At 40.4% G+C, this 15,111-nt stretch overlaps 3 protein-coding genes across 5 annotated transcripts; 2 read left to right on the top strand and 1 right to left on the bottom strand.

Moving 5' to 3' along the window:
• Positions 1 to 456: 456 nt before the first annotated feature.
• Positions 457 to 7,684, top strand: LOC113584087 (protein boule-like). 3 transcript variants are annotated; one of them, XM_027020811.2, is made up of 13 exons: positions 457 to 534; positions 638 to 728; positions 1,812 to 1,855; positions 2,389 to 2,511; positions 3,344 to 3,435; positions 3,571 to 3,625; positions 3,871 to 3,946; positions 4,312 to 4,475; positions 4,670 to 4,753; positions 5,040 to 5,105; positions 5,227 to 5,361; positions 5,663 to 5,743; positions 6,206 to 7,684. In XM_027020811.2, exons 3-13 carry the CDS (start codon positions 1,838 to 1,840, stop codon positions 6,374 to 6,376), a joined length of 1,065 nt encoding a protein of 354 aa, XP_026876612.1. In that variant the 5' UTR covers positions 457 to 534; positions 638 to 728; positions 1,812 to 1,837; the 3' UTR covers positions 6,377 to 7,684. The 3 variants fall into 3 exon arrangements, with proteins under 3 accessions (XP_026876612.1, XP_026876611.1, XP_035380771.1); XM_027020810.2 differs by having other exon boundaries at positions 638 to 747; XM_035524878.1 differs by having other exon boundaries at positions 470 to 747.
• Positions 7,685 to 7,992: 308 nt separating this feature from the next.
• Positions 7,993 to 11,862, bottom strand: LOC113584102 (MOB-like protein phocein). The gene is made up of 8 exons (XM_027020828.2): positions 11,759 to 11,862; positions 10,834 to 10,896; positions 10,624 to 10,724; positions 10,134 to 10,176; positions 9,741 to 9,827; positions 9,431 to 9,510; positions 8,933 to 9,044; positions 7,993 to 8,702 (listed from the first exon to the last, which is right to left on the bottom strand). The coding sequence occupies exons 1-8, from the start codon at positions 11,816 to 11,818 to the stop codon at positions 8,571 to 8,573; spliced, it is 678 nt and encodes a 225-aa protein (XP_026876629.1). The 5' UTR covers positions 11,819 to 11,862; the 3' UTR covers positions 7,993 to 8,570.
• Positions 11,863 to 13,448: 1,586 nt separating this feature from the next.
• Positions 13,449 to 13,900, top strand: LOC113584092 (gamma-crystallin M1-2-like). The gene is given in 3 exon segments (XM_027020817.1): positions 13,449 to 13,619; positions 13,713 to 13,776; positions 13,779 to 13,900. Coding segments are annotated over 3 exon segments (357 nt in total).
• Positions 13,901 to 15,111: the final 1,211 nt, after the last annotated feature.

Raw genomic sequence — 15,111 nt, 5'->3', positions numbered from 1 at the left:
TATAATGATGGCAAATTGAAACAAAAGGGCTCCTAAATTGATGGTTGAATTGTGAAGATTGTTTTAAGAATGAAGATTGTGAGGAATGTTTTAAGGAAGTTGGGTTTGGTCATGTCCTACAATCAATTTGATTCCAGCAACATTGCTATGTAGTCCAGTGATGAAGGTGATGAAATGCTTTGCTAATGTATCTTGGATATGACCATGTTGTGTAGCTTAAGTGTTGGAACAGAATATATGAGTCATAATAATCAAAAGTTTAGAAGAACTGTTATTAAAATCAGAATAAGTGGGGAAAAGCTACATTTATGTTGTGTGTGTGTGTGTGTGTGTGTGTGTGTGTGTGTGCGCGCGCGCGCGCGCGCGCGCATATGTGCTGTGAGACACGGAAAGGGAGCTCAGCTAACTTGTTACCTGATACCACTCTGGAATGTGAGGACTGGCATTAGGGACCCAGTGACAGCGTTACCTCAACTCTCAAACCTCTGCTGTTTTGATTCTTCCATATCTTCTTTTTCCAGTGCCGGGATAATGGTAAACTGCCTCTGCAAACCTCCGATGACTGTGATTCTTTTGCTTGGTTGAAGATTTAATCTTTTAAAGTTCCTCATTCCATAAAGCCTGTGACTCATTCCAGTATGGTGAGAGGCTGAGCCTTCAAGCAGGGTAAACCTGTCCCACTCAGTAAAGTGACGTGAGCCTTCCACCTGTGGTGTGTCTGCTTGGACGTGAGTGCTGCAGCAGGACGTAAGCTACATATAGCTACAAACATGTCAAGACTAAAATGTTGGATAACTTGCTCAGATTTGAACATTAGGTTACCTAAGAGTGCAGGCTATAATTTTTCACCAGTTGTTATTTTATTCACTTAATGCTACTTCACTAACTTAAGTTATGTGCAGTTTGGAGAAGCTACTATGATATTCTATGATATATGATAAGCTATTCCTTACAGCAACAATAAAAAATAAAGAAAAATAAAGAAATACAATGTAAATGTTAAAAGGCAACACCATATGCAAAACCATGAATCCAATTTCTCAGTTTTTATATTGACCCTAACACTAATCAATCATTTCAATTACTTTCGTCTCTGAAAGCAACAGTCCATCAAAATTATTAGTTTCATGATTAGCAACATAGCACTACTTCTTAATGCTTCACGTAAAAAAACCCCAAACCTTTGCATTGTGATAAGTCAGTTTGCTACATATGCATAAGACATAGTTAGGCGGCGGATACACTACAGAAGTGTTAACCTAACTATATTCTGCACTAAGTATATGTGGTAGTTGCTTTCTAAATAATATTTTTTCTTTGCTGCATGACTGAGACGTAACATCAGCTTTCCCGCCACCATTAAAGCGTTTGAAAAAAGGAACAGTCTATTTTCCATGTTTAATGGGGGGGGGATATCGGTGCAAATATACAGTATCATGTATATGTATTTATGTATGTATTTATTTATTTACTCCAGTAATAATCTTAATCGTGTTGAATCTCTTTCCGTCATATTTACAATTCTCCATTTCACTTACTCTCTTGTCATAGCATCTGAACTGAATTTGATTCGTGACGTGCGTTTAATAGATGTGTTAGTTCATCCTCCTCTGTGATAGCTAGCCGGCTAGCTCGGTATTAATTGGCCAAGTCAGGTCGTTTTACATTTATTGTGTCCTCGCAGTTTTACGTACGGACAGGTAAAGCTGTCGGGGAAGGGGGGATTCACGTTCTGAAACAAGCCATCCCTAGTAGTTTGATGTTTAACATGTTCATAAAGCGTTTATTACAGTGTGCTTTTCCCTCCACAGACCGAAGCTCCCGTCAGGCCTGAGAGATGGAGAGCGAGACAGGCGTGAGTAACCGGCGCGAGCGCGCGCGAGAGCGCTGGCTACAAACGGCTGTTTGGAAAAAAAGTTTTTACTCGAAGTTTTTACTCACGTTCGCCAATTTAACATTTAACGTTAAAGGTCGGGTGTGGCCAGTTCGTGTTACTTCCTAATCAGCTTGTGATATTGTAGCATATATGTTGGGACCAAAGACTTGGAAGAAGTGTTATCTTATCGCTCGCTAAGCGTCGTCGTTTCCTAGCTAAGCTAAGCTAAGCTAACGATTAGGGCTCACATGACTGAATGATATTCGGAGCAGTGTTTGCGGTTGGCTATAAAGTTAATTAATCTGCCTCACTCAAATTAATTAAGATTACGAATTGGTATTAGCAATGTTACGTTAGCTCGGTCCCTTGTGATTTGACATGGTACTCGGTATGCTCAAGTGCTGTTAGTGAAAACGCACTGCACACCTAACCTAACTTAGGTTTTCCCAGCTTGTCAACTTGGAGGTCAGTGAGGTCTCTAATGGAGTGCCTGTTTCTGTTCTTGAAACCAGACACAGACTAGCTCTCCTTCCGTCAGTCCTGCTCCACCAGAACTGTCCAACTCGGTAAACCACGCTCCCCGTTTCGGCACAGTCATCCCCAACCGTATCTTTGTAGGTGGAATCGATATTAAAGTAAGTATGTTTGTGGGGGTGGGTAAGGTGTTGTATGCAAAGATCCGTTAAGTCATTGTCTACCTTAAAGTACACTATACGGCCAAAAGTATGTAAATGCCTGACCATCATACCTTAAATGACCTTCCAAAACCTGCACTCCAAACATGTTCCTGCACTCCAAACATTTCAAACCATGTCTTTATGTCATGTTCGATCAGCAAAAGGCCTTCCTAAAAACTGTTGCCACAAAGCTTGAAGCATATAATTTTATAAAATATCTTAGTGTTTTGCAGTATTATCCTTCCCTTGCGTCTTAGCCCAAACCCTTAAAAATGGCCCCAGACCATTATCCCTTCTCTACAAAACTTAAATAGTTGACATTATGCATTCAGATAGGTAGTGTTTTTCTAGCATCTGCCAAACCCTGATATGTCTGTCAGACTGTTAGGTGCTTGTTTCATCACTCCAGATAACTTGTTTTCACTTATACAATGGCAGTGTGCTTTTCACACTGTTAGTACTTATAGTTGACTGGGGAAGAGTTAGCAGGGCAGAATTTCATAAACTGAATTGTGGCAAAGGTGGGATCCTAAGACTGCCAAATTTAAAGACTTAGCTCTTTAGTATTGCCCATTCTATTTCCAATGTTTGTGGTGAGTGTATGACTTTTATACACCAGTTAGCAGTGGTTGTGGCTGAGCTCAATAATTAGGAGGGGTGTCCAAATATCTTTGTCTATAGTGCACATAATTGGAAAATTGAGATACCTGAAGGTAATTTTCATTGGTGAAATTAATAATTCTCTTTTTTTTGTCAAAATCTTTGTGTGTGTGTGCATGTGTGTGTTTAGACTAATGAGAATGATCTCGGGAGATTTTTCTCTCAATATGGAACGATCAAAGAAGTGAAGATTGTTATTGATCGTGCTGGAGTGTCAAAGGGGTCTGTATCTCTATGTCTCAGTATGTATCAGTACTGCTTTATTTGATGTTTGTTTGAGTAAACATGGTAACTCAAATGCTGTGTTTTCTTTATTGCCAGCACCTTTTTTTTGTCTATTTCTTGGTTTTTTTATAGATACGGCTTTGTCACATTCGAATGTCAGGAGGATGCACAGAAAATTCTGCATGATGTAAGTGTGTGTGTGTATTTTTGACAAACAGACACCAGCCTGTCATAGCTCCTTAGCGGTTAGCGGTGTGAGTGTACAACCTGGCTTCCTGGCTGCTAATTAAGCATTTGATGCCATCGTTATTCCTGACTGGTTATTAAAAATGCTGTATCTTAGTATATACTTTCAGGTGATAGGAGATTGTGGTCAGTTTGATGCATTAACACAGTAAGGGTCAGTGTCATGTCCCCTGCTCTCTCTGACAGGCTGATCGGCTGTGTTTCCGGGATAAGAGGCTGAACATTGGCCAGGCCATTCGCAAACAGCAAGTGGGAGTGCACTGTATGTTACTTATGCTTGTATGACTGTTAGTTACTAATGAGACGACAAACGTAACCACAGCACTGGTAACACATTAACCTTGCTTGGAGATGTATGGCATGAGAGCTATTTAATTGGATGTCCTTCCAGCATGTAAGTGCAATGGTGCTTGTTATAAAGCTTCCAGTGTTCTGAAATAGGCTTTTAGTCTAGTCTGCCAAGAACACTAGCCAGTTTGCATTTTTGTTCTGTTTCTGCTCCAGATTCGCCTCACCTAAGCAATCTGGGGTTAAAGAACGCCAATTACCTTGCTCAGGCATAGCATTAAATTGGACTGGACTGAAAACTTCCTATATATTAACATGTACCGCTGTGTTTTTCAAAAGCAGGTGGCTACACTGTTACAAGTCCTGGTCCCACCCTAGCCCTCCCGGCTCCTGTGGGCACCATGTACCTGACTACACCTACAGGATATCCCTACACCTATCACAATGGAGTGGCCTACTTCCACACACCAGAGCCCAGCACCCACAGCTCACAATGGCCTCCTGTGAGTCCAGCACCCAGACACATTACTGTAGTCTGAGACAAGCACAATACATTATGAGTAATGATGAGTACCATATAAAAACACATTTAATCACACACATGCACATGCACTGTGCAATGCTATTTTTGCTGTCAAGATTCATTGTCTTTCTGCTGATTGATTGTAAAATACATTTTGCTGTTTGTATGTGTCAGTCACATGTGGCATCTGGAGCACCAGTGATGGTGCCACACACTCCTCCCACTTTCTGCACTCCACATGCATACCACCAGTACCAGGTCAGAGTCTACAGATACATATGCCCAAATATCACAGCAGGACCACATAAGTTCAGTGTTTAATAATACCATAGAAAGGACAGTTTTTGTTAAGATATTACCAACAGAGAAATTACCAATTACCAGCAGAGAGCAGGAATATGTCCAATAAATGATGGAGGATAAAGTGGGTACTGGATGACATCATTTATAGTGTTTTCTTCCCCTCTCTCTCTCTCTCTCTCTCTCTCTCTCTCTCTCTCTCTCTCTCTCTCTCTCTCTCTGTCTGTCTGTCTGTCTCTGTCAGCATGTTTCACAGGGTCCCTCCCAGTGGGTGTCTGGACACCTGCAATGGGCTGTTCCTCAGGTAGAGGTGCGTGTGTTAAAGAAGATGCAGTCGACACCATTGGTTTCTGCGTTTGACTAGTCTTTTAAATCAACATGTGTGTGTTTGTGCGTGTGTGTGTGTGTGTGTGTGTGTGCACGCATGCTAGTCTCCTGTCCCTTTGAGCCCAACCCCTTTGTTATATGTGCAGCCCACCGAGCTAATGTATCACCCCATGGAGCTGTCTGCAGACAATGGGTGTGTTCAATCAGCTATGCCTTTGGTGGAGGCTGCCATTCCTGAGGTAAACACAAAATCCCACACTCCCAATTGTACAGGAGACTGTATGAACACACTTGCCCTCAGGAGCACACTCTTTAGGACATCCTTATGCTTTTGTGGCACTTTGTTATGTGTTGTCCATACTAAGTCTTCCTGAGGTTGAGTAGCCAGGCACTGGTAGAGAGCATGACATAATGAACATTACTGAATAATGTGTGCAAGTAATGCGACATCTGTTTATACAGGCTGGAGCATTTCACATCTCTATAATAGGATGTACAATGTGTGTACAGTGTGTATAATGTGTGTGTCTGTGCGCGCAGGCATATGTGGATCACATGGTGCAATCATCATATCAGATTTGCATGCAGAACCCAGTGATTCTGTCGCAGGATGGAGTCAAGGTGCAGCCATCTCTCTGTTTTTCCCTTTATTTCACTGTTTCTCATTTTCTTGTTTAGAATTCATCACTAACACAGCCCATTTGATATCTAATGAGCACACCATTATAATAAATATTGTAGCTTGGTTTTGTTTGGTTTGATGTTCAATGAAGCAGCATACAGGATAGCCTGCACTTCACCTGCAGAGCAGCAGACAGCATTCAACAGGCACATTGTAATATTTTTTTAATTGGTTTTAAGGGTTATAATGTTCTATCTACTTATATTGCCAGGATAACTAATCTTATTGACTATTGGACTAAAATATGGACAAGAAAACATTTCAGTTGAAAATTTCCATTAATTATGTTTGGTTTGTTCACTGCTGTTATCACGTTGAGATAATCTATATTTTACAGTAGATCTCATGCTTTAGGGTCTCCATGGCAATATGACAGAGATGGGTATTTGTGTTCATACCAGGAGCATAAGGTCCATCCGGTCAGACGAGGTTACTCCCACTCTCCTATTCACTTGAAGCCCAGGTATGGCCGCGGTCCACATTTCACGAACCTGCGTAAGGACTACGGTCCCAACCCGGCTCAGGGTCCTCCACCGCTACCATCTCTGACTGCCCAGGAGGTGCTAAAATAGAGGCCTTTGCTCAGCCGAGGCACCTGGCCATTCTGCTCCAGCTCACAGCTCAGCACACCTGTCTAATTGACACTAACCCGACTCTAGTCCTCAACACTGCTTAATTTGAACCAAACCTCTCTCTGCAATATGACAGCTGAGTATTAAAGGTGATCAAAAGTTGCAAAACTTGCAATAGAAGTAAAACTGTAGTCAACTTTAGTTCACATGGACAAATTCATAAAATTCCTTTAATGACTGAAAGAACAGTTGAAGCAAAATGCCACTCATCTGGATAACACTATTGTAACTTGCCTAATGTCAGTCTCATGGAAATTTCACTGCCTTTTACACTTTTATACAGAAAGAATGATGTCATTGCATGTTCTTATATACCTAATTTTAAAACCTTTTATTAAGACACCTTAGTATCATTCTTAGTTATTTTACAGTCACAGTACTCATTTGATCAGCTTATACAACCAGCCACACTTATTTATTTATTTAAACATATCTGCCTGAATATATCTGTAGTATGTCTTATAGTTTAATAGCAAATGGGGTCATTCTCCCACATTCTCTTATGTACTCCCTTCAAATGTTCTCTTTCAGATTTTTTCTTTTTGGGACCTGAGTGGTGTTTATGTACATAGTTAAAATAACATGTAGTCTTCACTCATTACAAGCATTGTGACATATTCATCAAAAATGTTTACATGTCACTCACTCATAATCTTAAGAAGTGGAACTTGCACTGAATAAAGCCTTAAAGTAGCGTTGTATAAATTGCCATTTGGACAACTACCTGGCCTGAAGAATATACCAATAGTGTTTTATGAGCCACGTTTCCTTCATAATTTAGCACTACAAAGCAGGTCTCACCACTTCAGCACAAGCTATTTTTCTGTAGTAAATCTAGTCCAGTGAGCGTTAAAGAAGGGTAATTCTCCTTTTTGACATTGCTGTATTTGCATTAAGTGATATACACTTATTAATATGTACAAATGTTTACAACTATGATTGCAACGTTCAGGGTGTATTTTATCTTTAAAAAGGTTATTCAGTTGTTAAAACTCCCTGGTTCTCTCCAACAGTGGGAGATGGTATTGTATTTTTTGGAGTTTTTTTGGTTTTCTTACATAAAGTGATCTGAATCTCTGGAGGATACCTATTGCAAAACCCTGCTTTCTAATGGTGTATGCTTCTTATTCTGTTCATGCTTGTAGTAGATTACACTTTTCTGGGCATTTGCCAAGTTCCAGTTTTTGTAGTTAAATGTGTATATGCCAAAATGTTATTACCATAGTGCTTTCCTCTTTCTACATATGATGCTGTTGCTCAGGTTTTGTTTTTTTAGAAACTTGTTCAAATCAATAAAAGTAACTGAATGCTTTGGTTGACTGAAGCCAGTCCAATACTTCATTGGGGGCGAGAAAGATCTTAAAACATACACATCAACATACGAACGGCTGTTCCAATAAGACATACTGGTCCATAAGCAAAGGACACACCAAGAACTAGATTATCTTTTCTTGTTTATTCATTATTTATTCACATAGAAATGAAAACAATACAGTTGTAGAAACCCAACAATAACAAAAAGACTGGATGCTCTTAGCTGTGAATGGAATAAGTCACTTTAGCAATAACTTAACCAAAAGAACAAAGCAAATGCAAGCATTAAAAAAGCGAGCTGAAGATTAACAAGATCAGAACATGACTGGTTAAAAACACTAAAATGTCCCTGTAGTGTTGCCATAGCAATAAATGGCAGGGCTGTTTGTATCAGCCATCTGATTCTGGTGAAGCTTGTTTCATGTTGTTAATGGAAAACATCTTGACTGCTTTGTACAAGCAGCCACATGAGTTTGGCGGTTACTGGGTCTCATGTTGGGATGTCTGAGATGACAGTACTTAGATGGGCACAATGGTGTGTGAATCGACCGGATGTGTTGATGGGCGTGTGTGAGCTTTTATACAAGTGAGGTGCATTACGTACATAATTCAATCTAAAGCCCAGGCCTGAAAATGTGAAGTGTTAAAGGAAAACTCCACCCAAAAATCCTAACAATGCTGATGTTGAATAAAAGGTAGTAATGGCATTTATGCAAATGAGATCCTGTGACCTGTTCCCCACTACTGTTGATTTATTGTCACTAAGGTTAGCATTTTTGCATGAACTATTCCTTGAAGACTTGTTTGTATGTGTCCGTCCTCAAGCCTCACTCTCTGCAGAACCGGCGTTCTGCACCTCCTCCTCCAGAATGGGCACAATTAGATTGTCCTTTGACATCAGATTATATTTCATTACAAAACGTGTAAACCGATGACACAGGAAGGTCTCATTCTGGGGTCCACAGCAAACATGGGGGAGAAAAAGAGGAAAATCAGTCTGGGTTAGTCCTAAATAATTGCAGATGTTTGGCCATTTGGAATATAATTTAGAGCAAACTAGCATCCTGTAGACTGATAGACAGTATTATGTTCTTTGACCCATACTACAACTAGGTTAAAACTAAATTCTACTGTTAATATCCACTAGACAGATGGATCCATATGACTGGACACTCAGCTCACCTCATACTTGTCAAAAATCTGGCGGTGGTGAAAGTAGGCGTGGGAAAATATCCTGTAGATGCGGCGACAGACAGAACCCAGCTTCGCCACAGATGACTCCTTTATGCTCACCCTACAAAAGCGGCACACAGTCACGCATTAGAGCATATATGAGCCATCAGTGCTGGACCCACTCACTCGTTCACACCAAACATCATTCACTTATTCACATATGTACTAGCCATCATAACTATCCAATCGTTCTATTTATGATATTACATTAATGTTCAGAGCAAAGAGGAATGACTGCTCATTCACATTTAGAGTCAGTCCATTATAACTAGACCAACACAAAGAATAAATCTCTAAGCCATCACCCAACCAAGGTTTCCTCCTCTTAGTCATCAATGAGACAAATATAGAGGGGGAATACTCAGGAGTGCAAAAGCAAAGAATGTCATAGTGGGGTGTTATCAGGGACTACCGATACAAATGCACATGATGTGGTGTACTGCTCACCGACTGGGGAAATACTTATTACTGTTCAGAAGGCAGGCAGCTCCGTCCAGTGTATGTCTTGTATAGTCTATAGCGGGACACTGGTGAAACAGACACAAGATTTATTAAATACACACAGCATTCCCCCTTCACTTTGCCCAGCAAGTAATGCAGTACTGCTAGTTTACTTTCTTTTTTTAATGTCACCCCTTGGTTCATACTGCATTGATCATATGAAACAAAAACTCATTCAAAAGCTACTCATTCAGGTAAACATGCTTCAGTTGCACAGCTGCTGGTAATACCTGTCATCACACGCAGTTAAACTCACCTCTTTGGGGGTTTTATGTGCAGCACAAAGAAAGATCCACTGCTCTGTAGCTGTCATCTGTGTGCATGTGTCAGGGTGGCATTCTCCCTGAACAAGTACATGCGCACACATACAACACATGCTGTGATAAGCTGTAATGAGATCTTTTAACTTGTTTATAAAAGACTTAACTTGGCTATTTCCATTACAACATCATAACATATTCCTTATGATAATATTACTTATGGCCTTATATATGTAATAGTTAAAATATTCCTTTAATATATCGTAATTTATTGTGTTACCAACTGTGTTTTGACTTTGAATACCTCCATCTGTAATATTTTCATTAAAATAGTCATATTTAATTTCAGAGGAACACCAACAATGCACAAGTGGGTAAAAGAATTACACCTGTAATTTAACAGCAAGGCCGTTCAGTTCCAGACAAAACTGTCTATAATGAACAGAGAAAAATTAAGTCAGAACAAATTGTTGCAATCAACCCTTTTACATAAATAAAAGGGCATAAAAATGCATGCTAATTGTCCAAGGTGCATGTTGTGTTCAGATGTAAAACAGGACTTGGTTTATAGTTTAGATTTTAGCAGTACCAGTTCCAGGTTACAAATATGAATTCAGTTACTTCAAAGGTTAAATTACACCTACCACTTTCAATAATCGACACTATCAATACATGCTGTCTATAACAACAAAATATTAAAAGTGCATTTGTTATTTTGCTGTTAAGAACCAGCTTTCCAGACAGAAACTGAGAAACGTCCAGTGCTAAGTAGAGTTGGCTTTTAAATCCACAGCCCCCGCCGACCGTGAAATCTGCTGCGAGAATAACCGCAGAAAAACGAGTCGTTACGAGTCAGAGAGCGGACTGAGCTCACCGCACCTCAGGTGCTCGTATTTCCACACACCCTCGTCCTGTCCCTCCGGGGGCTCCAGTATCTTGTCGATGTTGGCGCAGTCCGAACGAATGTTCTGCTGAATGTACTACAGGGGGAATCAAAGGCTGGAGTGAAACACGGCGCACACACCCACGGTAGCCGAGCGCGGCCATCTCAGGTTGCGCAGGCTGGGAGAACGCAAGCTTAAAGCCCACCTGCTGCACTGCCAGGGTGCTGTCCATCTCCTCGAAGGACTCGTCGGGCCAGCTGTAAAAATCCTGTCAGCACATTCGGAGGACACCATTTACATCCAACACAGAATAGGTCACATCCTACAAAAATGGCACATCGTTTGCAAATTTGGTTGACGTCTTCCCATTAAATACACTCGACAATGCTTGAGGTGTATTCCTTTTCTACGAGACAGTACGATGTAACTTCTTCTCTGGAAAGATCTTGTGTATGAACCTAAACATACACAGACAGCAGTAGCCAGCGGCTATCTAGCTAGATCACCAAATAAAGCTATCCATAATTTGCTGAAAAACTCGCTGGCTAGCTACCTCAGCACAGCCATTAGTTGGTTAGCTGGCCAACAGTTCGTTACAACGTGGTGTAGGAGCCAACCTTATTATATCTACCACCTGAAAAGATCCAACTTGTATCTTATCTAACTAACTACCAAACTAGTTGCTTAGCTACAAACAGACAGGCGCTATCTAGCCAATGCTAACCAGGTTAGCGTTAGCCAGCTAGGTAGCCGTCTTAGCCAACTTTCTTATATTGTCGCTAGATTATACTCGGGCGAGATGATACGACAATTTAGCCAGTAAACAATTTAACCAGTAAGATATATTTACTCCGTATTCAAAATTTTTACTCAAACAATGCTTCATAGCTACAGTAGTCGCAAGCTAGCTAGCTATTAGCCCTCTTAGCTAAGCGCTGCAGTCCATGATATGCTAATACTAATAGCTAGCCTGACTCGCGACAGCTTCGTAACTCAGCCGGATGCCCGTTAGGACGTTTACTCGACCGTTTTCACTGAGAACGTTACCGAAAACGGTCCCCAACCTCTACGCATCGTTTAACTCATCTACTTCGATCGCGTATGCTAATGTACTGTAGGGATTTTGCCACCTTCGCCTTGGTTCCCGGACGATTCCTTCTCAGGACTGCTGTACCCTCCGCCATGACCATCTCGGCAATGTTCCCGGATGTGAACAATTCGAGGTTTTTTTCCACATTCATCTTGATTTTTAAACCGGTTTGTTTACATCAGCCTGGTGGTAGATGAGGATTTACATTATTCTCGAAGAGTGCGTTTGATTCTAGTCAGAAATAAATACATAATCTTCTACAAACTACAACATGGTTAGTTGAAATGTCTCATTCATATAAATATATATAAACTGAATCTATATAAAGAATGTTATCGATCCGGTTTACTTGTGATTAGTTTTAGTAATCTGTTTTATTCAGCCATTTTAATTCTAAGTATTTTATTGAATGTAAGGCTCTAGAAAACAGCCAATCTCTGGGGTTTAACGGACACGTCTCACAGGTGGGAAAATGCGAGTTTAATGAAGACCAACTATAAAACTGAAATTTTAAAAAATACCTTGTGACTCCAAGCTACCTTTGGAGACTTTCCACTCTGGAGAATTTTTATCCAGGTCTCTTCGGTTTATAGGCGTGCAACGCGCCTGATAGCGTTTATTCCAGCAGAGGGCGCTAAAGTTACTAACACAAATAAAACGGAACCACTGGCTGTCCGGTTGTTTGTATTATTCTTATTATTCTTATTCTTATTCTTATTCTTATTCTTATTCTTATTCTTATTCTTATTATTATTTACATTTATAGTTTTTATATGTACATTTATATTTCTCAAACTCAGGGACGTTTTACAGACAGATATCAGGTTTTCCAATCACTCTCACATACCTGATGAGAAGCAGCAGCTAATTTACGCACAGTGTACTCTCAATCAGAAACCACAGCCCCCTGGAGGACCGCACCGGGTGCAGGGAAAGGTTACGACCAGGACAGAGTCCTTTAAGAAAACCAGCCCAAAAGTCAATGAAAACTAGTACCTTTTACTACTTCAATTCTCTCAAGCACACGTGTATACACACACACACACACGCACGCACGCACTCTCATTCACTCATGCATTCCCATGCCCACACCCACAGAGCATAAATGATGACTGTAAACCTTTGATAGCAGATCACTAGACATAAGATGGATTTGTAGGTGGTGAAATAAAAATGGGTGGGGGTGGAGGTGGAGGTGAGTTTGCATGCCTGTTTTGTCTGGGCTGAGGAGTCATGGGTTTGGTCTCTGTGGCTCAAATCAGAACCTTGGCAGCATCTCAAAATGCCAAATCCTTCTCATTAAAATATCAGATCTTTTGATCTTGGCACCCTGGGCCAAGATTTATAAAATTTACCCAGCTGACCATGCATCATGGACATCACCTGAGGAATGAAAACATTACCACCAGGAAGACTCAGGTGAGACAGAGAGAAAAATGTAGGGTCAGCCAGACTGGGATGGGCAGTCCCAAAGCATGAATGTCTCTTTTGAAACATTTGAGTTGCAATCTGGAAAAGACTTCACTAGTTGAAGAATCAAAATATGTTAGACAGAATTATTCACATTAATAACATGATAAAGGTTTGACAGTACACTTGCAATGGCTTATGAATTTAGTTGTATTGACTGCCAGATTATAAAGTATGATCAACTGGAAACAATAATTAACACTATGGTTTTATACCATTATATTGTAGAAATCCAGGTAATGTGATGCAGCAAGTGTTGGATGCACAACCGTTTCAGTTTTTATATAAGCTGTCTCGTGCACACACACACACTTCCCATTTATTTGCAGATCATATTCTACAAGGATAAGAACTTCCAGGGCTGCTTGTATGAGTGCCATGTGGATTGCCCAGACATGCAGCTCCCAGTCAATTGCTGCAACTCTGTCTGGGTTATGATCACAATATGTAAATACAAATGCAGAAAATGCAGAAGTGGTAATGTATGTATGAGCACACAGTCTGCCAGGGACAGCTCTTTGTAGGAGCACTTGTGCAGAAAGAACATCTACTCCTGCCAAGTGATGGATGGCTACTGGACCCTGTACAGCCCCCCAGCTTCAGGGGTCACCAGTGGTTCATCTATTCTGGTGAGTACAGGAAGTTCAGCAAGGTTACAGAGTTTTTAAACAGCCAACTGCCTCATTGTCCGTTTGAAAGACCTCCGTATTAAATAAAGCTTTACAAATAAACAACTTGTCTTCTATATACAGAAGCTACATGTCTCCCAGAACCAGTTGCCCCATCACAATTACTTTTATGCATCTCAAAGTTTCTCTCTGAGTCAGAGGCTGGAGGCACTCTTCAGTATCAAAAGACCTCGTTTACAACTAGTTTCAGGCTTAATTAGCACATGAGTAATGGTTCTTCATTAGAATTTATCCAATTATATAATGGGGCACCAGTTCAGGGATAATTAGAATGAACACAGCATTTTAATGAGAATTTCAGTTTCATTGTCTCCAATAATGTTGAAATTTATGACTTTATGAATTATTAATTTATGTATATTTGAAAATATAATAGTTTATATAAAGGTATAATAATTTGAAAAGAAATAGTAAAACAAACAAATTAACAAAAAACACTATCTTGGGGACTTTATGAATCATAACAACTGAAAAGACAACACTAACAATGAATATTACAGTTTAAACGGAGATGAACAGAGAACCCTGTCTTCAAAGATCATTAGGTTGAAGTGTCTCCCAGTGGTGAAAACATGACTCACTGACATGGTTCTCATCTAGAGAAAAACCACAAACAAAGCAGTGTTTTGTTAAAAACAGAGTTGTTCGGAGGAAAAAAAAAAAAAAAGCTCAAAAGACCAGAATCCCAGAAAATACCATTCACCCCCACCATACAGGCACCGTTCTGGAAGTACCGTTCACTCCCACCCTACAGGACTAGACAAGGGAATCAACATCCTGCTGGATCGCATACTTGCCAAATCCAAAATTTTAAAGTTGTACTTTTTGTCTCAAGGTAATCCATGAGAAGTGATTGGAATAATATAAATAACTTCTAGGTATGTGAAAATGCTTAAATTGCTAAGTACCTTAACAGTCATAGCTAATGCCTTCCTTTCTCCCTACAGCACCATGGCCACTTCATTATGGGGCTGTACAGCTGCATGGACCATGTGACACATGACCTACATGATGGAGCGGAGGGGCGACTGTCCTGACAGCGTGGACTGTTTCCACACGGATTTTACAACCTGACATGCAACGGGGCCCGGGGAGTACAGGAGCTTCCAGGATATGGATGAAGAACAAATGTCAGGGATGGCTCCTTCAGCAGAGACATGGACTGCATCCAGGAAAGGTGTATGCCTGGCATGGCTAATATTCTGCTTTCATGACTTTATATAAATTTTCATAT

Source organism: Electrophorus electricus, chromosome 1, assembly GCF_013358815.1.
Source record: "Electrophorus electricus isolate fEleEle1 chromosome 1, fEleEle1.pri, whole genome shotgun sequence".
NCBI lineage: Eukaryota > Metazoa > Chordata > Actinopteri > Gymnotiformes > Gymnotidae > Electrophorus > Electrophorus electricus.
The sequence above is the reverse complement of the archived record's forward strand: the minus strand, read 5'-3'. Positions and strand labels throughout refer to the sequence as shown.